Consider the following 24595-nt stretch of genomic DNA (forward strand, 5'->3'; position numbering starts at 1 on the left):
TCTTTCATATGGGGATCAAGAGTAAACCCAGTGAAAAGAGGCGTGTTTTATATGAGTGAAGATGAAGGAGAAATGGGGTTACTAAATCCAGTTATTTATTCTGCTTGCGTAAACTTGCATAGCATTTAGTTTTAAAGTAGGTAAAGGAAGAGAGTGAGAATTTAATAGGGAGAATCTTTAAATAAAAGTACAAAAAATTCTGGGAGGTGATGAGAATAAGAAAACGAGTAAAAGAATACTGAGTGGTTAAATTAAAATTAAGGAAAAATGCTGAAAAATAAAAATTGCTGATACAGAAAAACATAGAAGGATGAGGTTTAATAATGTGAAGAAATAATATTTTTTTGAAAATTAATGAGAAAATGTACCGGAAGAAGTGATTAAAATCATTAAAGTAAGAGAAACAAAGTGGTTTACAAAAATAGTAGAATGTCAGGATTTCCTATGGAGACTGGTAATAAATAAGTTATCAATAAAGGGGAATATGCCATATAAAAGGAAAGTTGAAACAGTTTGTTTATTTTGTGGGGAGGAGGAGACAACAGAGCATATTTTTTTGAAATGTAAAAGAGTGGTGAAACTGACAAAAGTTGTGTGAAGAAAATATTTTGTGGATATTAATGACATAAACGATACAGACATGAATACGATTATGTATGCCTATAAGAATAAGAAAGAATATGTAAAAAAAAAGGAATACTTGGGAAGGGTAGATAAGAATTTTTATATGTAATATGACTTATTCGGAATGAAAGGTTGAATTATTATTTTTTTTTAACGGTAAATGGATTTTGGCAGATATGTTACAAAAAATCAGATTATGGTTATGGAAGGTGGGGGTCAATTATGGAAGGATAACAATGAGGTTGTTATAAGAAAATAATAAATGGTAAGAAATTTATCTATATATGCCTGCAGCTAGAGAAATAATGATTTGTATGTCCTGTACAATAAATGACCCCTACTCTATTTCATAGATACAATGGGATCTTTTACATCCACCTAAGCAGCCAACAACTCCAGAAAATGAGACTTTGGTTTAACATTTCACTGAAAGCTCAAACACTCAGGAGTGCAATTTTTCCAAAATTGCATTGCACTGTAAGCAGTCCATCTGCCTTTTGTGGAAATGGAACCCGCAGTCTTCTGCTCCAAAGGTGACTGTGCTACCTGTTGTGCTACTGACACTGCTATATCTTCCTTTTAAGCCTTACTTGTAGGTATTTGCGCACATTAGATGCATCAACATTAGTCTGTTTGCTAAGTTATTCACATTAAGCCGCACTAAACAGCACATTAAGTCTGACAGAACCCTAAGTGGAAAAAATGTACTGCATGACACACTATTTTTTCTTCAGCGTGCTTCATTCTGTATTTTTTTAGGTTATTTACATTGTTTCCAATTCTTACTCTCCTCATTTTACCTCATTTTCAGTTTTCTGCAACTTTTTATTTAAATGAAAAACATTCTTAGGAAGACTTTGTCTCCTGATTTTAGTAGCTTTGTTAAATCTAACACACTGTTCACCATAATTAGATATATATGTAGGACAAAAGACAACAAGTTCTGTGTGAATAGAAATTGCCCCATTGTCCCCCCACTGGCACACTTGTTGACATAAGTAGGGATAACAACTCCTTCTACTATATCAACATGAATATAACAGTATCCTGCAGTTAACAGAAAAAAATTCAGAATTCAGTGAAGCTATCAAATAGAATTTAGGCCAAAAACAACTGATACATATGGAGTGAGAAGTAATTAACGCTTTAAAAACATTGAGAAAGGATGACACTGTGAAGACTGGGTGAAGATAGGTGAAGGCTGCCAGCCTAGCCAGATAGAATTTTGGAGATAATTATGTCCTCTGTAAATATTAATGTAAACCACAAGCTTGTTGTCTTAAATGGTAAAAATAGTGTTACATGTGGAACTGAAAAAAATGTAACAACAGTGCACTCTACTGACCGAGTAAAGCATGTTGTGACCCTTTGATGTTAAAATTCAGAGTCAGAAAGTCTAGAGTGAGGCATCCTGCCTATTGTTTTAAGGCCAGAGTTAATGGCCTGAATTTGCATGCATAAATGTCCTTTATTGCTCTGGTTTCTGCCCAGTGGTGAAGAATGTAAATGTAGTTTCTGTTAGCCTGGGAACCAAGGGACATGTGAAGAATGATGTAATGTGAACCGGGAATGTAATTTTAAAAACAGAGAGAATCAGAGAGCACTAAGCATTTTTGTCCTGACCATCCAACTGACCAGCACTGTCTTGCTCTATATGTAAGTATATCTTCGACTTGTGTTTTCTCTTTGAAATAACTAGAAACTAGAAAGATTAGACTAAGGGTTTTTCTGTGATGTCAAAACTGTTCTACTGAATTATTTTAAGTATTTCTCTGTGATCTCTGAACTCTTGACTAGCACTGTGTAGTAAAAAGTACTGTCGTGTGTTTTGACTATTTGTTATTAAATATTTTTAAACACTTTCAACTGTGGTTGTTTTTGTAGAGATAATTTAAGCTCTTTAGAGTACTTGCATGCCTTTGTTAAAATTGTACAAAGCCACTCTAATAGCTTTAGCCCTGGGCTATACTACCAATTGGATAATAATATTGCACAGTAATAACTGGACACCCTTTTAAGGGTCTTTCAATAGCTGATAAATATTAGTGGGTGGTGGCAGCTGGTATGACCATATAGTCTGGGAAAAAGGGGCACAGCTGGAGAACCTGTGCCAGCCTTCCCCAGGAGTGTCTGTGCGGTTGTATAAACTCTTCTCAAAGTGTGTTTTGTGTGTGTGTGTGTGTGTGTGTGTGTGTGTGTGTGTGTGTGTGTGTGTGTGTGTGTGTGTGTGTGTGTGTGTGAGCTACTTGGGCAGAGACATGAAGCACTGGTTGGACAGAGAGGGTGCTGGAGGTTTTAGCTTGCCCACTAGGCTGAGATCTGGACCCTATAGCTGTGCCAGTGGGGAGTCTTATTGGGGACCTGGACAGCAAGGGAGCGACCAACCCCAGACTGACTGTTTTCTCTGTGTGCTCTTAAGGGAAATTGCACTTAACTGTGTGTATTTGTTATCCTTTCCTCCTATATGAGATGCCCCTCACTGGTGTTAGTGGTAAGGATTGAGGCTCCTTGATTGCTGGGCCAGGGCACGGGTGTCACAGACACTACAAGTTAATTTTGGTGTAGCAGTTAGCATCCTGCATCACAGTGCTTGGTTCTTCTCTTTAATTCATGGACGGCATGCCTTCTATTTGGAGTTTGATAGACCTTATTGTTTCCATGTGTTTTTTTTTCTAGATCCTCCATCATCCCAAAGACATACTGACAGGTGAAGTGGTAAGCCACTGAATTGCTCTCAAGTGGGGTAGGGTTAGAGCCTGACCATGACTGACACACATTTCCTTATGCTTAATGAGTACCAGAATAAGCTGTGGTTGTCCCATGACCCTGAATAGGATAAAGCAGGTATAGGAAACTGAAGAACTGATTTTATATGGAGCACATGCCAATTTAGAATGGAACAGTAGAGATACAAATCAGGCTTTTCCCTCATGTAGACAGACCATCACCTACTGCAAAAATAGGACAAGGTGTTGGGTGGTAACAGTGAGGAATGGCTCATTTGTAGTACTACTACTACTACTCCTGTAATAACTCTCACTGAAGGAACAGCCACACACACAAATGCATCCTTTATCCAGCTATGTCTCTAGGCTATTTATTTTCCTTCCTCCTGCACTATGGCTCCAGACATGCACCCATAACCAGTGAAAATATGCACTTGGTAAGCTGATTGCATTTATTGCATTCATTGCCTCATGCAACTTTTTTTTTTTAATCATAGCATACCTGTAACATTAGTGTTTGATGCTGGTAATGTTTGGTAATTTAAATATACATTTTAAGAAAATAGAGGTCAGTAAATGCCAAGTCATGGTACTTACAGAAAAACGTTTCTTAAGTATGACCAAACAAATGACTTGTACTCCAGAAACAATGTTTACTTTCACAACACAGAATCCACACCCATGTATATCAAACCTCCATACGTATGAGAACTATGTATTTCAGAGACTATGGATTTATTGTAAACTTTGTGCCTTATCTTCATGTCTACACTATTTAATCATCACAGAAGGACATAACACTGTATATCTCACACATTAACAATCCCTAGCTAGTGCTACAATGAACATGCCTTTCAACCTTCCCATGTGTAACAATTTTTCATTGACACATACCGATTAGTGCTCCAAAGTTGTGGCCTTAAACATCCAGAGAGCATGTTCACAACCACCATGCCACACAACTGTAAACACGCTCACGTGGAAATGTAACCGTGGTATAATGGAAACTGCCTTATTTACTTCATTTCAGCTGAACTGGGAAGGACAATTTACCCTGCCACCCCCTGCTGACAAGTAAAAAAAATCATGTGGCTTGCTTCACTTTAAAGGAAAAGAGGGTGAAGAGGGATTTCTTTTAGTGGTACATTATACCAATCTACTTAGCAATGTCTTTCAGCTCTGACAACAAATATATCAAAATGTACAGCAGAGAAAAGTAAACATATTCAGCTACAATCTCATCTGAAAGTTAAACACAGAGTATCTCAAGTTTAATACATTTACTCTTGCATAAATGAGCTTGTATTCTCCAACATTGTGCAAACTGATTCCATTTCAGACACATCTGGACTTCTATGCACCAAGACGAGGGATAAGAATGTTTGGCAGGTTTATCGGAAGAGCTGTAGGTTAGGTCACTCTTTTAGTAAGTGGGAGGACAAAACCACAAACTGAATCATGAATCTACAGAGTTCAAGATGTGGGCAGCTTGAGCAGACAGCAGGAACACTGTAGTGTGTATCAGTCTAATCAGAAAAGGGCGGGGATACTCCCAAGGACGTTATTTATATTAATTATACAAGAACAGAAGAGAAGTCCATAATCAGACAATATAAGAAACAGTTACAAAAGTACCATTCTCCAATAAGGAATGTAGGGGGAGATATAATTCAGTGGAAACCAACTACAGATTATAGTTTTACAGATATTAATAACAATATAATTAATAAAATTGCTTTCTGCACATAAGATCTCCGTGAAGGATATACCCCTCAAACATAATGCCCAAAAGAGATGAATATAATGAATCGCATTGAAATAATGAAACAAAAATGAGAAATCATATTTGGTTAACTCAATGCTGTCCATTAGATATGACTAAAAAGCCAGAGAGAAACAATACAAGAGGTTTATCTTCAACCAAACAATCAAATAATATAAACACATGACTTTATAGTGACAAAGAATGCAAAGGTCAATGAAGATAAACTCACAAATATGAAACCTAAATAATTGTAGTTAAGACTTCTGACTGTGTAGCTTATGTGCAGAAAGCAATTTTATTAATTATATTGTTATTGTTAAAAGACAAGGTGCAAGGTTTGAGTCTCACATGGCAATTAGCTTAGTACTAATCTATGATCCTATGATCTATGAAGGGTGGAACTGACTAGGGAGACAGAAATAGATTGTGAACGATGAAGAACAGAATGAAATAGTCTGGAGGTGAAGAGATCTGAGGAAAAGCCAAACAGAAAAGGAATGATGGTGTGAGATATGATGGGAAGCATATACACTGTGAGAAATGAGGGTTGCAGGGAAACTGCAAATATCAAGCACAGGAAAATAATTTAACTATTCCTAAATTAAATCAGTTTGTAACATATGAAAACTAATGTGGTTTAAGACCCAAAGCAGTATAGAATCACTGGTGTAAGGTCACACCAAACAAATTACTTTTTGACCAAGTATATCTAGAACTTTTGAGTAAACAGGTATATGTAGACATGGCCTACTTAATCTTTAGCAGACCATCTGGCATGGTATCATATAAGTGGATTATGAAATATATTAGATAGATCTAAAGTGGGTCCTATGGTAGTAGTACACATTAAACAGTAGTAAAATAACAGGTTGCAGAAGTAAGAGTAAAATGAGTTCACTCAGATTCAAGGGTGGTTACCTGTGGGGTACCACTGGGATCAGTGCTGAGGCTGTTTATTTGTATAAGTGACCTTACAGTACTCCTGGAAGTGAAAGTTCTTTTTCTAATAACATAAAATCATAGAAAAAATGATGTAAAATGTATGAAAATACTTAGTCAGTCCAGTGTAGGGTTCTAAATCATGACAGTTAACAAATAATGATGACAAAACTAAACAATGCATCTGAGGAGTGACAAATCATAAAATAATAGTACTAGTTCTGTTCCATACATGGGTATGTTCTGCAGCATACATGGATATGCCCTGTGTCATACATTGATGTGTTCTGTAGCATATGTTGATATGCTCTGTGGCATACATGTATGTACTGAGTGGCATAAACTGGTGTATTCTGTAGCATACATAGATATGTTCTGTAACATACATGGATATGCTTTGTGGCATATATGAATGTGTTCTGTAGCATACACAGATATGTTATGTAGCATACATGGCTATGCTCTGCAGCATATATGGATGTGTTCTATGGCATACATGGCAATGTTTTGTGGCGTATGTGGATGTGTTCTGTGGCATACATGGATGAATCCCTGAGCACAGACCTGATAATCCCAGTTTGATTAACAAACTCAAGTGTAAGAAGATGCACTCAGGGAGTGACAAATGATGACCTTGCCAAGGCCTTTGACACCATCCCCCACTCTGGAATCATAGATAAACTTACTAAGTTGGGCATTAATCCCTATGTCACCCAATGGGTTGCTAAATGGCTTACTGATAGAACCCACACTGTAAAAGTAGCCGACTCCAAATCCAGCTCCAGACAAGTGACAAGTGGAGTACCTCAGGGTTCAGTCCTGGGGCCGCTCTTGTTTGGCATCTACTTCTCTGAAGTACAGGTCAACACTAAGGGACTCTGGCTAACAAAGTTTGCAGATGACTGCAAACTGGGAGCCATTATTGAATCCCCAAATGATGTGGATACTCTACAAAAGGGCCTTACAGAAACAGATGCTTGGTGCCAGAGCCATGGGCTCAAGCTCAATGCCAAGAAATGTATTGTTATCCCCTTTGGGAAAAAACATGTATCCATGAATTACCATATAGGTGGCAGTACACTAAACACAGAAAGTGTGATAAGAGACCTAGGGACACAGGTGGACAGTGGTCTCACCTTCGATAACCACATCGCCACAACAGTCAGGAAATCCTTCTATGTGGCACACCTCATCACGAAGGGCTTTTCATCCAGAAAGAAGGAGGTCATTGTCCCACTGTACTCATCCCTCATTAGACCCATTATAGAATACAACGCCCATTTGGTATGTACCTCTCAAGACATCTGCAACAACTGGAAAGGCCTCAGAAATACTTCACTAAAAGAATCACAGGCCTAAAGCAGATGCCCTACACTGACCACCTTAAAAAACTCCAGCTATACTCTGTCGCATATCGTCTACTCAGAGGCGATCTCTGCTTAACATACAAGGCCATGTCAAACCCAGAGCTGTTGGACATGCTACACTTAAAGAAATCCCAATCCCTCAGAGCTACACGCTCCAGGGATCTAAACCTTGTCATCACAATAAACAAAACATGCTGGAGGGATAGGTTCTTGACCCAGAGACTCCCCAGACTCTGGAATAGATTGCCCATACATGTCAAGCAGAGTGCCTCTTTGGACCTCTTCAAGAGGAACCTTGACAATTAGATGGGAGAAAGGAAATTCACCCCAGGGATCACGTCAGTCGCCCTGCTAGACAGGGGTCCAGGAAAGTAAATAATGTGGGAAGAAATAGCCAGGGAATTGTTATGGCTAGCCATAGGGCTGATAGCCTAGTACCAACCTATGAACCTATGAACCTATGTGAATAATCATCAGAGATCAATTTGCCCATCCCTGTCAGAGACTCTTGTCTTCATTGTAGTGCTTTTCTAGAGCTTGTAAAATGTCTACCATACAGAAAGGTGATGACTCTAGCAGGCAAAGAGGCAATCATTCAAGCAAGAACAGAAGGAAAGGCACCTCAGCCTGCTAAGAAATACCTCTCCCTTCATTAGGGCAAAGGAGTGTGGAATCACTTGGCCTGTGTGTTTATTCCAGCAGTGCAGGCCTTGTGTCAGTAACTGATTATCATGGGGAAGGGACAGTATGCCCATCACCCGGACTGGAAAGATTTAGATCTTCATATCTAAATGAGATCTCCCTGGAGATGGCTGATGTTCTTGGGGAGGGGAGGGCCATGCCAGACTTGCAACTGGGAAGAGGGAGAGAGAATCTATGATTAAAGATAACAGACAGGATACTGCTATGTCCCAGCTAAATGGAGGACAGCCACTGTCATCTCTCTACACAAAGGTGCAGCGTCCACTGATCCAGGCAATTATAGGCCCATCAGCCTAACTAGCCTGATCTGCAAGGCCATGGAACACATTATCATGGACCTCATAAACAAGGACACTGGCAACCTCCAAGCACTTGACGCCACACAGTTTGGTTTTGTCAAAGGGAGATCATGCCTGTTAAACTCGGTCAACTTCTTTGAAACAGTCACCAAAGCCATTGAAGAGGGGAAGACAGTGCACACTACCTACCTTGACCTAGCCAAAGCCTTCGACACTATTTCCCAGTCGAGCATAATAGATAAACTCTCCCAGCTAGGCATCAACCCATATGTTACTAGATGGGTAGCTAACTGCTTCACTGATAGAACCCACTCAGTCAAAATAGGGAAAGCTACATCTAATAGTAGACTTGTTAGAATCGGTGTACCTCAAGGATCGTTCTTTGGGCCTTTACTGTTTGGGATATACTTTTCTGAGGTGCAGCCCAAAACCAGTGGTCTGTGGCTGACCAAGTTTGCAGATGACTGCAAGCTGGGTAATCTCTTAAATTCCCCTAGTGATGTGAACATCCTCCAAGAGGGTCTTACCCAAACTAATGATTGGTGCCAAAAGCATGGCCTCAAACTGAATGCCAAGAAATTCATCATTATCCCCTTTGGGGCAAATGGCATCCCCACTAATTATCACATTAATAATAATGTACTAAGCACACAATCATTTGTGAGGGGCTTGGGCACCCAGGTTGAGAGCAACCTTGCTTTTGACCACCACATTGCCTCCACTGTACAGAAGGTTTTCTACATGGCCCACCTCATAAATAAGGGTATTTCATCCAGAAACAAGGAGGTCACAACATCCCTGTACTCCTCCCTTATCAGACCCATTATCAAGTACAATGCTCCCTTCAGCATGTATCTTGCCAAGCACATGCAGCAGCTGGAGAGACCACAGAGGTTCCTAACCATGAAAATCCAGGTTCTCAAACACCTATCCTATACAGATAGGCTAAAAGCCCTGTCCCTCTACTTAGTCTCATACAGACTGCTCAGAGGTGACCTGTGTCTTGCATACAAGGCCATCTCAGACCCAACCTTGATGCAGTTGCTGCATATCCGTAAGGCAAACTCCACTCGCCCAACCCACAGACAAGGCCTCAACCTGGTCTGTGACATTAATAGAACTTTTTGGTGGGCTAGATTTTTGTCCCCAAGACTCCACCATCTGTGAAATAGACTCCCTCTCCATGTCAAGCAGAGTACCTCTAGCCCTCTTTAAGAGGAACCTGGATGACTGGATGGGAAACAGAAAATACACCCATGGCATCCCACCTGTGTCCCTGCTGGACAGGGGAAACAGTTGGTGACTTTGTGGGAACATAGGCGAAATCCTTGGCTAGGCTTATAAGGGCCTCCGGGCCAATAGCCTAGTATCATCCTATGAACCTATAAAAAGAAATAAACAGTTTGTGAGCATTCATTTGAAGAACAAGGAATACCAACAATGAAAGAAAGGAATCTCGAGAGTGCCACATCAGATTATTTAAAGGTAAGTAAACCATGTCGGAAAGCAGCAAAAAATTGTGATGCACAGGAATTGTAGCCAGTGGTAATAAAAAAAATATTACCCATGTTTTAGAAAGTGGGTGCATCTGTAGTCCTAAAAAAAGATAGAAGAAGAGTTTAACATGTTCAGCCTTAAAGATAGGATGCATGTGTCAGTCACAATAAAAATATTTATATATCACATGAATCCAAAAACAATAGAAATACTGTTTGAGTATATGCAGTGGTCTGCTTAAGGGGGATAATGAGACAGCATTATTTCATAGTTAGGGCTGCACATGATTACAACAATGTTTCTGAAGAGGTTGTAAGTTCTTAAACTGTGACAAATCAAAGAATACAAGACGCATGCATAGGCAACCTTTAAAAGGAATTGGTGGCAATAATATATTGTTAAATAAACAATCCACACTCAATCCAATAAGTTTTTCATAGACTAGACTGACCAAGCTTTCTTTCTTTGTTATGTTTATGTGAATGACAGAAGTATAAAAGCAAGCCCTACTGGAAATAGTTAAGGCCTGGAGGGAGAAAATTTAAGTGTTCTGGATTCGCAAGCCCCAAAAAATCAATTGCACATCAGCATTTACATCGATCCATTTGCATGTCATTTTAGCTAGGTGGAGGAGTACGTCATGGCTACTCAATTATCTAGACAAAGCACATCAGTAAAATTGTGAAAATAATTGAATTAAAGGATCCATAAGAGGTCATCGGGTGAAAGGACAGAGTAACATAATATTGTGCCAGTTAGCAGGCAGCCCATAACATCTTTTGTGACTCACTTGATACATCTATCCTGTTTTAAGGAAAGACTAGGAATATTAAGTCCATCCAAAAAGAAGTATTGTGCTTATACCATTGTTTCAGGCCTCCCATACCCTGTAGTGAGGAGTATATATGTATTTTAAATAAATAAAAATAACAAAAAAATGACAGATTCCCACTTTATTAAAGCACATAGTACCCCAATCTTAATAACTATACATGTTTTATTGTACCACACAGCTAACTCTTTATATCTCAATGTCACATATAGTTGCCCTTTTATCATTGAGCTAATGTAGCCTCTGTTCACGTTAACTATCTGAAGTCTACTGCAATGATACCAACATAGCTCGGTTAGTCTGTTGAACTAAGCCACCCACACACCACCTCCCATATCCTTCTAAACAGATACTCTGCAGATGCAGTGGTCCTCAAAAACTTGTGGTCAGCAGTCAAATTTATTCCAGTTCTGACAAGTTACTGTACAAAGAACCTGCTTGCACCAACATTAAAAAAGAGGTTTTAGACTACTAAAAACAAGCTATTGTGTCAGTGTGTTAATTGTGTACACTCTGATTGTTCAGAGCAATGTTTATTTCTAAAAAGATAGTTTACTTTTCTGCAGTGTTGTCCTACTACACTTGTGGTTATAGAGAATATTTATTTCAAAATAGATGATTTACTATGAGGATGCCAATGAAAGAAAACACTCTTATCAACTGTGTCTGTTAAAGTGCTGCAGCCAATGCCCACATATCTGGTCTTTCCACACCCATCCTTTCCTTGCTCTGTTTCAAGCATCTTTGAAACAAGTGACTTACCTATACCACACCCCTAAGCAATTCATTGCAGCTTCCTACCACCCTATCCATAAAGCAGTACTTCTCCACATCATCTCCAAAACTCTTCTTCTGAGCCCCTTTGCACTTACATTTACAAGTTCAACAGTACCTTCTAAGGTGTCCATGATTTACATGTAAGCTCCAAAGAGTTTTAATGATTGCAACATATTAACAGAAAAATAGGTATCTTCAAATAATAGAATAGTCTAATAGTCTGTACCTGCTGCATATAGCCTCTTTTAAGTCTGGCATTCATTCAGAAAGAAAATGATACAAAGATTACTTTAGTACATACCTCTGCAGACATGCTGACCACTTAATAAGATATCCAGGTTCTCACTGACCACTTTTTATCCCAGTCACACTGTTCTTGGCCAGTGGCTTAAGGAGTATCATCAGTGATTCCACTGATTGTTCTCTGGGCATTTTCCATGTTTTCACTTCTATAGGGGGCTAACCCATCTGTTTGTCACTTTGAAACATACCCCATTGCCTCCTGTCCACTCCTCCACTGCAGCTACCAGCACTTCCACTGACATCAAGCATCTCTTTCAGTGCATTATCCTAGAGCTCCCTGAAATTACAAGTACAGCCGGGGAAAGAACTAAAAGTGCATGCTCTTTCCAAGAGAGAGACAGTTAATTTTAAAAGCAAACAGTTGAATAATGCATATTAGTTCTTGTTATCAAATTATGTTTAATGCAATGTTTGTTCAATAATTTGAACTGATTTGCTAGTTTAATAATATTTACCTTTTATTCTGTTTGCTTCACAAACACCCCTCCAGTGATGGGTTGGATTCTTCCACTCTGCTGCCTGCAGTAGCATCCCTGTGTCATCAGCCTAGCTCAGTAGTTCACCCTATTGACAGCATTGCAGCTATCTGGATAAGGCTCTCATGTTTCATGCTTCTACAAAGTAAAGTGCTGAATTTTATGTATCCACATTAAAGCAATGATGCATTTCAGGAAAGTCACAGTGTACTCATCAGAAGCATCTTTAGGACTGGGTCACACAGTTCAAGATTTCAGCAGCAACACAGTAAGGCCAACAGAGGGATTCGGCACCCACTGAGAAACAGAGACAAATAATGAGTTTGTTCTGTCAGTCCTGTATGCCTACAGAAAAGTTATTTTATATTTTAGAATTCAAGGTGGCTGACCTAATGCTTCTAACAGTGGATATTGGTCACTGGGTGGGGCTAACCCTTCATTTCAGCTCTGGTCACAGTATCCCACAGACAACTTGCTCAGATAGCAAACAATATTTGTGTGTAATTTATTCATTTCTCAGGAACATTTTTTTTTAAACTAAACAACAGAAAAGAAATGGCCACCTTTAAAAAGCAATGCAAAACCTTTCCTGCTCTGTCGTCAAAGTAAAAATATTTAACATCAAGCAGAAAACGTAGCAAGGGGTCATGCTTTGTAGGAATCCCCACTGCAGGAGGGACACTTTGCTTTCCACCAGATAATCTTTCTGCAGTAATAGTCCACGAGTCCCTCCCCCTGGGGTAAGTGAACTGACAATGGTCACTTGTCCCAACCTTTCCCATTTGGCACCTCAAACACGTCATCTGGGGACTAGTTAGGATCAAAATCTATGCCACAAGGCTGTATAATGCTGCTAATAATTATTTTTTCATTTATATTTTGTTAACCAGTTAAAGCCATCTGAGCATAGCCATCTTTCTTCAGGGCGTGTTCTAGGAACTGCATACTGCTTAAGCAGCTTGTTCAGGCACATGATATCAACATGGAATTACATGAAACATTCCATATTGTGTTCAGGCACATGACATCTGCATGGAGGTTATGTGAAACATTCCATATTGTGTTCAGGCACATGATATCTACATGGAATTACATGAAGCATTCCATATTGTGTTCAGGCACATGACATCTGCATGGAGGTTATGTGAAACATTCCATATTGTGTTCAGGCACATGATATCTGCATGGAGGTTATGTGAAACATTCCATATTGTGTTCAGGCACATGATATCTACATGGAATTACATGAAGCATTCCATATTGTGTTCAGGCACATGACATCTGCATGGAGGTTATGTGAAACATTCCATATTGTATTCAGGCACATGATATCTACATGGAGGTTATGTGAAACATTCCATATTGTGTTCAGGCACATGATATCTACATGGAATTACATGAAGCATTCCATATTGTGTTCAGGCACATGACATCTGCATGGAGGTTATGTGAAACATTCCATATTGTGTTCAGGCACATGATATCTACATGGAATTACATGAAGCATTCCATATTGTGTTCAGGCACATGACATCTGCATGGAGGTTATGTGAAACATTCCATATTGCGTTCAGGCACATGATATCTACATGGAGGTTATGTGAAACATTCCATATTGTATTCAGGCACATGATATCTACATGGAGGTTATGTGAAACATTCCATATTGTATTCAGGCACATGATATCTACATGGAGGTTATGTGAAACATTCCATATTGTGTTCAGGCACATGATATCTACATGGAATTACATGAAGCATTCCATATTGTGTTCAGGCACATGACATCTGCATGGAGGTTATGTGAAACATTCCATATTGTATTCAGGCACATGATATCTACATGGAGGTTATGTGAAACATTCCATATTGTTCAAAATATATTTCACTTGCAGCTTGTTTCCTTTGCTCATTCTGCTATGTAGGAGTGCAGGCAGAAATGTCAGATTCTTAAACATCGCCCCCACATTGACACTCCAGCCTCACCTACATACCCAAAAGAAGTGTCCTTTGACCTATAGCACTGTTCGTCAAAGATGAAGCCAAGAGAGGATGTAGTATTTAAATGGTGCTAACTTTCAAGTATTTAGGATATAATTAGACTATAATGTAGGAGATAATCAAAACATTTTATGTTTCTGACTTTAAACCAGTTGTGAAAGCTATAACGTAATGAGTTAAATCTGTGTATGCACGCATGCATAAGTGTGTATATGTTTATTTGGTAATGGTTATGTTTCTATATAAGCTTAACAAACAAAGTTTGTTACTTGATGAAAATCTACTTCATCTCTGGAAATATTAAAAACAGACAGTTGAATGTACCACCATGAACAGAGCACAGATTTCACATAAAAAAACTTTAATGCAACAACGGCAATAAAATAGGTAAGCAGGACAAGCGCTTTTGGCTTTAGCCTTCTTCAGATCCTGATTACTGGGCCTAAAACTGAATGTTTAAAAACTTGGATAGACCAATCACAGTCTTTTGAAAACCATTGCATCACTTCTTCATGCAGTAGCTGTCACTCAAAGGACCACTCCTTCAGTTTATATCACTTCCCCATAGTAGCTATGAAGCATTCCCCATAGTAGCTGTCACTCATATGAACAATCCTTTATTTTGGGCCAATGGTGTTGAAGATGTTGCTATCTCCTCCCATTTAGATCACGTTCTTTCAGAATTGGTTTCAACGGTACCATTCCATTAGAGCCTGGAGAGCAATCTGCCTTTAGGTCTGTCATGCATTTGAGTTCTTGTATAGTTTACAAAGTTGGACTACTTGTACCATCAAAAAATGTGATTTATATCGCTTAAATGCTCTCTTTGCTCAGCCTATTATATAGGCAAAACAAACAGAATGCTAAAAGAGCGTATCCTACAGCATTTATCTGATATAAAGAATAAAGTAGAAACAAATGTCCTCTCTTCACATTTGTGTCTTTCGGCTTTTTCCCTGTTAGGGGTCGCCACAGCGGAACTCCGGTCCGCTAATGATTGGTAGAAGATTTTTACCTGCCGAGTTACCAGCTCTGACACACAACCTTCAACGAAGGTACGCCCCTTCATGCATGTCTCCACACAGAAGAAGCTTTAGCTGAAAATCGAATGGACAACGTCTTGCTGTGAGTCGACAATGTGAAGCTTAATAACACCCAATCGTTCAAGTTTATGGTCATCTCTATTGTAAAAGAAACATCGAGAGGAGGTGACTTGCAGAACAGAACGAAGGTAGAAGAACTCAAATGGTTAATAGACCTAAGGGCAGATTGCCCTCCAGGCTTGAATGGAATGGTACCATTAAAACCAATTCTGAAAGAACATGATCTAAATGGGAGGAGATAGCAACATCTTCAACTCAACACTATTGGCCCAAAATAAGGGAGTGCTAATTTGAGTGACAGCTACTATGGGGAATGCTTCATAGCTACTATGAGGAAGTGATATAAACTGAAGGAGTGGTCCTTTGAGTGACAGCTGCTGCTACAGGGAATGCACACAAACAATCTACTGCTGCTACATGGAATGCACACAAACAATCTACTGCTGCTACAGGGAATGCACACAAACAATCTCCTGCTGTCACAGGGAATGCACACAAACAATCTACTGCTGCTACAGGGAATGCACACAAACAATCTACTGCTGCTACAGGGAATGCACACAAACAATCCACTGCTGCTACAGGCAATGCACACAAACAATCCACTGCTGCTACAGGGAATGCACACAAGCAATCTACTGCTGCTACAGGGAATGCACACAAACAGTTTACTGCTGCTACATGGAATGCACACAAACAATCTACTGCTGCTACAGGGAATGCACACAAGCAATCTACTGCTGCTACAGGGAATGCACACAAACAATCTACTGCTGCTACAGGGAATGCACACAAGCAATCTATTGCTGCTACAGGGAATACACACAAACACTCTACTGCTGCTACAGGGAATGCACACAATCTACTGCTGCTACAGGGAATGCACACAAGCAATCTACTGCTGCTACAGAGATAGCACAAAGGCAATCTAAATGTGGCATAAAGACAAGGCCCCTGAGCATCTGCCAACAATGTGGCTTCAGTGAACATTAAGATAAATCAGTATAGTAACAGCATGACTCAGTAAAATGCAGTACTGTTTGCTGTTGTCCAAAGTCACCAACATGATAAACTGCTGCTCAGATTTTTAGTGTTAGATCCTGTTATGCACATGTGTCACTTCTACAGCCTCTATGGCCATATCTCGATAGGTGATTCAGCACACTTGACATGGAGATATCAGCCTCTGCCTGCTCAGCCACAGCATGCTGGGTATTAAGGATGCTGTCTCCAGGAACATGACCATGCCTGGCACATTTTGCAGAGGGCATAACATGACACCTGGCATTTTGAATGTGTGAGCCATGTGGGCACTAAACTCAGGTAGCACAAGTATAATAGCATGTGAAGATGAGTCATTGTTTTGCTGTGCATAATATCTTCAGTGAGCAACTTCTATTGCATATGATAGCCCAAAAGCCCATGACCGGCTTATCCAGCACCACTGTCCACATCTGTACTGCAATGCAGAGTTGTCATCTAATACATCGGAGCTTGAGAATGGGCTCAGTGCAGAGGTACGTGTGAAGAAATAACTAGAAAAACATAATCAGGAAACAAATAAATCCACAAAGCAAACAAGGTGTCTGTACCCCTTACATTCTCACATCCTGTGTGATAGTGCATACCTCACTCAATATGCTTATAGTAAACTAATACTAACTTAAAAGTATTTGTCCTTTTAATATTTGAGAGTATCATACTAGCTATTTCAACTGTTAGTCACCCTCTGATCAGAATAGTGACTGGCACTGTATTTGTTGGCCAGCATCAGTTTCTATACAGCCTAACTTATTTTATGTAGTTTTATTTTAATTTAATTTACCAGGGTAGACCACTGATTAAATTTGACTAATTGCAAGCTCAACCCAGCTTATAAACACAGTAGTAACAGCAAAGTAAGAGTTAAAGTGTAAGGTACATAGAACAAAGCAAGTACAGCTGCCACAGAAAGCTGTACATAGTTACAAGTAATGGTTGCATCAAAAACAATGAGAAGAACAGAAATATATTACAAAAACAAGTTGAGGCTTAGGAAATCTAATTTGCCATTAAGATAAGGTAGATAAACAGTAGTAGAATAGGACGCTATGTAAATATGGATTTGCAGAATGAGAAGATACTGTAGTTGTTAACAAGAGAGGTGGAAGATAGTGCAAGTAAGTTAGAGGTAGAAGATTATAGTGTGGGTAAAATGTTAGTGGATAATAAGACAGGAAATGGAATTTGGAAAGCAACTGGCAGGAGGAAAGAACTGAGAGGGTACATAGAGTTAAATGTAACATAAAGAGAAATTTAGTGGACAGGCAATACAGGGCTAATAGCAGAGATAAATAGCTAGGTGATATAGTCTGTATTTTGACATTTGCATTTAAATTCATAAGAGAAGTAATGTTTGAAATGAGATCTGAAGTGTTTGTAATCTGTGAAATCAGTAAAAGGTTTAGTAGTGAATTCAAGAGTTTAAGGGCAAAAACAGAGTATGCAGTCAATGGAATGAAGTTTTGTAGTGGGGGTTGGAAGAAAGGGGCCACTGGAGGCCTGGTTTTAAAACTGCAGCTTTGGTAAGATGTGATCAGTCTCACTGGGAGTTTGAAAAGGAGGAGGCTGGCTCTGCCTTTAGGAGGAAGACACTTGGAAGTGTTCGTGTCTAGGAAAGTTAGTAATGAAGCATCTAATTTTGTGAGGAAGATTTTGTAAATCAACAATGTTTATCTTTGAGTTGGCAGCAAACAGATCAAGCCATAATCAGGTTGAGCAAGCAATACCCCTTTACCTATAGCAGATTTAGCAAGGTGAGAAGAAAACTGGGACATATTTTGGGCCTGGTTTGTCAGGTACTTGACTTTGGCTCTAACTTTCTGAATGTGGACATAAAATTGGAGGGATTGGTCAACCCAAATGTCCAGGAAAGTAAATGAAATGGTAGATTCAATAAGGATGTAGTTTACATCTTTAATATGGAATGAGGTTAGGGTCTTTGGCAAGTCTCTTCTTGGTGCCAAACAGCATGGATTTATTCCTTTCATGATTGAGCAGTAGTTTTTTGGGAGAAAAGCCAATTGTTTAGTTGCAAAATGTCAACTTGTTGGTTTTGAATAGAGCTGGGATAAGAGAACTATAGATAACCATATAATCAGCATATAGGAGGAATTGAGGTGAGGGAGGTCAAAAGGGAGTTTGTTTATGAAAATGGAACATAGTATATGGGCCAGAGCTGAAACTTGACGTACACCTGAGAGAGTGACAGCTGTTTATAATAAGGATGAACCTGTTTATAATAAGGATGAACCTGAACTTTAAGGCATCTGTCAGCAAGGACATTGTTGAACCAATGGGTAGAATCTGAACTAATACCAACATTTTCTAGATGTCATAGTAAGATGGAATGCTCATCCAGGTCAAAAGCTCAAGTTGGACAATGAAGAGTGATTCACTGAGGTTGCCATTATCCATGTTAATAAGTATGTCATCTGAGAGAGTCCACAGGGCAGTTATGGTGCTTTACCTATTCAGATATGAGTTCTCAGATAAATATGTAGCTTCCATTGCCTTAGTTAAAAATCAAGTCCATTCTCAGCCTCTTATATGATGAAGAGAGTAAGCTCAGTCTTTTAACTACCCCTCAAAAACTTGAGCTCAATTCCATTGAATTTTTTTCAGTTTTCCCTATCCTTTTTCTCATGCAGTTCTCACAAGACAAATTATTCTCACAAGAAAGGCAAAATGTGGTAGTAAAATGCTGGAAGTGTTTGGGGTAATAGATCAACATGTGAGGTCTAAGGCCCTTGAAGCCTCCTTATGTATTTATCTGTGTTAAATCTGAAGAATATGTACAGTCATTGAAGTCTCTAAAGGATATACATTTTTTCGCTGCATCGTTCATCATATAGTTATATTAAAATCTTAATTTCTCAAATCTTAATAAGAAAACTTATCCATATTTAGATTTACCTTTAAATTATCCACTCATGCTAATACCTGACTTAGAGCATCTTGAAACATCATCTGATCATCTGTGGATGTTTTGCTAGACCCTGCTATGATTTGATCTACATATGTTATTAATAAATATGTTTTCAATAATTTAAACTCTCCAATGTGCAAGGAAAGAAATAGACAGGGCTATTCTGCAGTTACATCCTACTGACACCTGTAAGTGTCAAATATTGCTTGTTCATATTTGCATTAACAATTCCAAAACCATGCCACACACACGATATTAAAATATATCATCTTAAACCTTGCATAATGGCAAACACAACTGTTGTGATATTTGACCTCTGGCCAGTGCTGGTAAAGACATACTCATTTTTGTTCACATAATGTTTATACTGTCATAAATTTAATATTATTCTAACTATCTGAACATCCACGTAACACAGCACTGTTTAGCCTCATATACAAGCTCTCAGCTGGATGACAGCATGTGTGTAACTTGAGTGTTTGCTCAAATATTCTAAGTTGTTTACAAAATATTATAAACAATATTTACTGTGTTTTCTGTGACTTATTAAATCCAGTTTAAGACCTGTAACATAAAAATACTATCTCTATAAAACAGCTTGTGCAGAAGATTTTGCCATTTGCACTTCTTTATTAACTCCTATAGTTCCTGAGATATAAACATTTGTTTGAAATGTGAGGATATAATTTGATTCTTTCAAAAATCTTAGGCTCTGCCCATTGGAAGTTACAGTGCAAATCTCTAGAACTCCATTGGAGGGAATGTGTTAATACAGACCCAACCCCTTGAGGCTCTGTAGTGGATAGTATTCTTACTTTTCTTATGTCTCCATTTTCTGCTCCTCGGCCTTTGATGGATTCAATATTTGATAAAGGAATTGATGAATTTCTTTATAAGCTTAGAAATTAAGATAGTGTGATCCAGACTTAAAAATACTTTACTGAAGGTTAAGCGCTTTTGTTCCAACAATTTTTACATGGAACTTCATCAGAACAATTCAAACAACACTGCACTCCATATAAATACCCTTCCTTCGGACACATCATAAATGATTAATCAGTTAATCAGTTATGCAATAATAAGTAAAAAAATAGATATACATTTTAATAGTACAAAAGCCATGTAAACATCATTTTAACTTCTTACCAACCTACACCTTTAAGCAAAATAATGTTTTATTTTCAAAATAGAGGAAATGGAGCATGAGTCATTAAGTCTGGGATAATTTAAAGCATTCAACTGTAGTTGCCATACCAACTCTCCTTTGTCCAAATATTCTTTCATAAAAAACCCTAGCATCTTCACACAGTTGATCAGTGACCTTGAAAGCAAAACCGCTCCCTGTATTATTTTGTACATACTTACTCAATGCATTTGTAGGTTTTTCCTTCTTAATATCCTGCACATGTTCATAAATTGTTTCCCTTAATTTATGTAAAGTTTTTCCAATATAAAAAGCAGGTCAATCTTTGCAATTTGCACATATATCACTTGTTTCGAATCACAAGAGAAATGCCCCATTACTGGAAAGGTCTTCACACAAGCAATCTACTGTGCTATACTGAGTGTCCCATAAGCCATGGAAAAGAAATGCAGCCTTCTATAATTATACAAAAAACATTGAGCATCTCCACCCCCCCCCCATTAATGTTAAAATATTCTCCTTTGTTGATATACGGGTACTGATTGCATTACCTACTTTTAAACATACCCAATTTTTTATAAGTCCTGTGACACAGTTAAGACCTTTATTTTCTTTCTTTTTTTACTTCCAATAACTATTTAAAACACTTTTCCTTTTTGAACACAATGCGGGGCTGTAATCCTACCTTTTCCATTGCTCCACACTCTGCTTTGAAAACATCCCAGTTTTTACATATACTTTTTATCAATGCTTTACTATCTAAATTATATGTAATAGTACATAATTTATTGTCATTCCTAAAATCATTTCTACCATTACAGCCAACTGCCATTTCTTTTTTTTTTTCAAAACAGGTTTATTGTTTTAACATATAAGAGAAATATCATAACAATTTTATACAAGTAATTAAAAATAGGTATTATTATAATATTCAACAAAACAACTAAAGTATTTACAAAGACATCCACTACAATCAGATCAATTAATTAAACTAAAATACCATGCTATTGAAATTAAAATTTTTTTAACAAATTTTGTAAATTATCCCATAGAATATAATAAGATGTTTTTCTATTTGTTCTTGTCCTAATTGTGTTTATTTCCATATGGCACACTATATTCATAACATTTTTAAATTCATTGAACGAAGGAGTTGTATCTGAAATCCAATTTCTAGTTATTATTTTCCTAGCCACTGCTAGAATAGACCATAACAAGGGAAGCTTAACCTTTTAACACTTTGAGGTACAGGTGTGTTGAATAATATAAGAGATTTAGAAATAATGAAATTATCTGTATAAAGAGCCTGCAAAAATTCATTAATTGACTTCCAGTATTCTTTCAACTTTATACAGTCATAAAACATATGAGCCCAGTCAGCATTAATTTCTACATTACATCTCTTACATAAATTATCTTTATTATTTATTTTATTCATCATCAAAGGTGTATAAAAGATCTATGTAAAATTTCCATGTATAAAGTCTCCAGACAATGGAAGACGTAGTTCTATAAGCAAATTCCAATATATATTGTTTATCTTGTTGATTTGGTGGGTCCCCATTAATAGAAGTGAAATAATTCCAGTATGAATCTACACTGTAAAAAGTTTCTTGTCTGATAATTTTATGTATGTATGAAAGTTTACCTTTATCAGAAACTTTATGTTGTAAATTTAATATCAAGTAATCAATCAGTGTTGGAATAGATTCTTTAACTGTTATAGACATTAGATCTATTTTATTAATGAGATGTTGTCTAAAGGTCTGAACCTCTAACCAGCAAGTTTCTCTTAGATCAAATTCTTGTTTTAAGAAATCTAGATTTTTAACTTTATTATCAGATATCAACTGATACCAGTACTTTAGATCATTATCTATAGCTAAATGAGTTCCTTCAGAAGTAGATGACAAAAGCATACCCTGAGTATACATTATAGGGAATACAATAAAATTCCATTCCCTATACTTAGGGTGCATGAATATAAAGTTACGATAACTAATAATAAGATTTAATGGGTAACAAACCATATGTTTAGGTGTAATAGGTGAAGTACAAAATTCCTTTAGTAACCATAACATGGAGTTATTTACAATCATATTTTTATATGTTAAGGAGATTTTCATGAAGTGCATACTAATTAGCTCCCAATAACCTTTCCATTTTGCGACATATGACTGATCTATTAATAAAGTAATAACTTTTACAATAGAAGAGATAGTATATAAATTAAAGTCTGGAAAAGAAATACCCCTTGAGACCAGCTATTAGTATGTTTCTTTAATGCAATCCTAGGTCTATTAGGTGCCCATAGGAAATTTAACATTAGTGTATTCAGTTTCTTGATAATTATTTTTGTAGGTGGAAGTATTATTGATTGTATTAAGTATAAAATCTTGGGGAATATTATCATTTTAATAATTGTAAGTCTCTCCTCCATAGTAAAAAACATATTATTCCAGGTATTAAAAAGATTTTGTATATTAAGAAAACAGGTATTATAATTATTATATATAATAGATTTAATATCTTTAGATAGTATTTTACCTAAATAAGTTATCTGACCTGAATTGGGTACATATTTAGTAAAATCACTAATGAGAATATTTTTTCGTGTATATATAGGTAGTATTTTAGTTTTTCTTCATTGAATATTAAACCAGAAATACTTTTAAAATTCATCATGTTATCAAATAGAGACTGCATAGAAGAATTAGATCCTGTTGATGTAATTAGAACATCATCTGCAAAAAGTTGAATTTTGGATGTTGTATTTTCATCTATTTCAAAACCCTCTATGTCAGTACTGTTTCTGATCAGATTAGCCCAAGGCTCCATTACTAAAGTGAATAATAGTGGAGAAAGTGGACATCCTTGTTTTGTACCTTTAAGAATGGGTATTTTTTGTGAAACATATGTTCCTACCTTAATATAAGCCAACGTTCCTTTGTATAAATGCTCAATTAGATTTACAAATGCATCTGAGAAGTTTGTGCACTTCATTAAGGTAAACAGATAGTCCCAACTTACTGAATCAAATGCTGAACTTATATCAAGACTAATAAGTGTTAAATCTTTCTTTTTCCTATTTGCAAAATCTATTAATGTTAAAGTTCTTCTTATATTATCAAAAGTATTTCTATTTACAATGAAGCCTGTATGATCTATATCTATAATGCCGGGAATGATTGTCTTCAATCTATCGCAAAGATACTCATAAACATTTTATAATCAACATTAAGTAATGAGATGGGCCAATATGAAGAACATCTAGTTGGATCTTTATTAGGTTTTAAAATTGGTGAAATAAATGTATATTGCCAAGATGGGGGGGGGTTATTAACTCAGTTTGGGCCAAAATAAAAACCTTATGTATTAATGAATATGTACTTTTAGAAAGGATTTTATATATCTCTGGTATAATACCATCATTACCCGGTGCTTTGTTTGATTTAAGCTTATTTATTTGTGTAATAACTTCTGTATATGAAATACTCTTGTCCAATAGTTTAATCTGTTGTTTATTAAGCTTTTTATTCATGTTTGTGGTTATAAACTCCTTTATTTTATCTTTAGGTTCCATGTTAATGTTATTATGGTTAATTTTGTGAAAGTGATTTCTAAATTCATCTAGTATTTCTGGTATACTAGAAACATTCTTCTTTTTCCTTAGAGAAAAGATTTCTTTGATATGGTTTTGTTTATTCAACCTTTTTGTTTTATTTTTAAGTCTATGTATGTATTTGGGGCTTATTGAATAAGACAAAAACTTGTATTTCTCTAAAGTTATTTTAACTTTATGAGTTAAAATTTCTTTGTATTTCTCATTTAGTTTGTTTATTTCTTCAATAACTTTCTTATCCATAATATTTTCTTTATTATTATGTTTATAAGAGTCTAATTTACTTTGAATATCTAACAATTCCTTATCCCAAGATTTCCTTTTATTATTATACCATCTGATACTTTGTCCATATAGATATGATTTTAAGGCATCCCAAACATAAACAATGGAGACTTCAGGAGTATTATTTATGTCTAAAAATGTTTTACTTCTGAAAGTATATATTCTT

At 37.0% G+C, this 24595-nt stretch overlaps 1 protein-coding gene across 2 annotated transcripts in view; it reads right to left on the reverse strand.

The window, feature by feature from the left end:
* Positions 1-24595, reverse strand: part of PIP5KL1 (phosphatidylinositol-4-phosphate 5-kinase like 1) — an 823238-nt gene that overhangs the window by 611197 nt on the left and 187446 nt on the right. Inside the window, exon 1 of one of the 2 annotated variants that reach the window (XM_044065321.1) lies at positions 11830-12069. The exons of the other annotated variant lie outside the window; for it this stretch is intronic. Within the exon in view, the coding sequence (XP_043921256.1) occupies positions 11830-11841 (12 nt within the window). The 5' untranslated portion in view covers positions 11842-12069. Of the gene's footprint in view, positions 1-11829; positions 12070-24595 lie in introns of those variants that run through there. 2 annotated transcript variants of the gene reach the window in all.

Source organism: Protopterus annectens, chromosome 3.part0, assembly GCF_019279795.1.
Source record: "Protopterus annectens isolate FY-2018-M chromosome 3.part0, PAN1.0, whole genome shotgun sequence".
NCBI classification, from domain to species: domain Eukaryota; kingdom Metazoa; phylum Chordata; order Ceratodontiformes; family Protopteridae; genus Protopterus; species Protopterus annectens.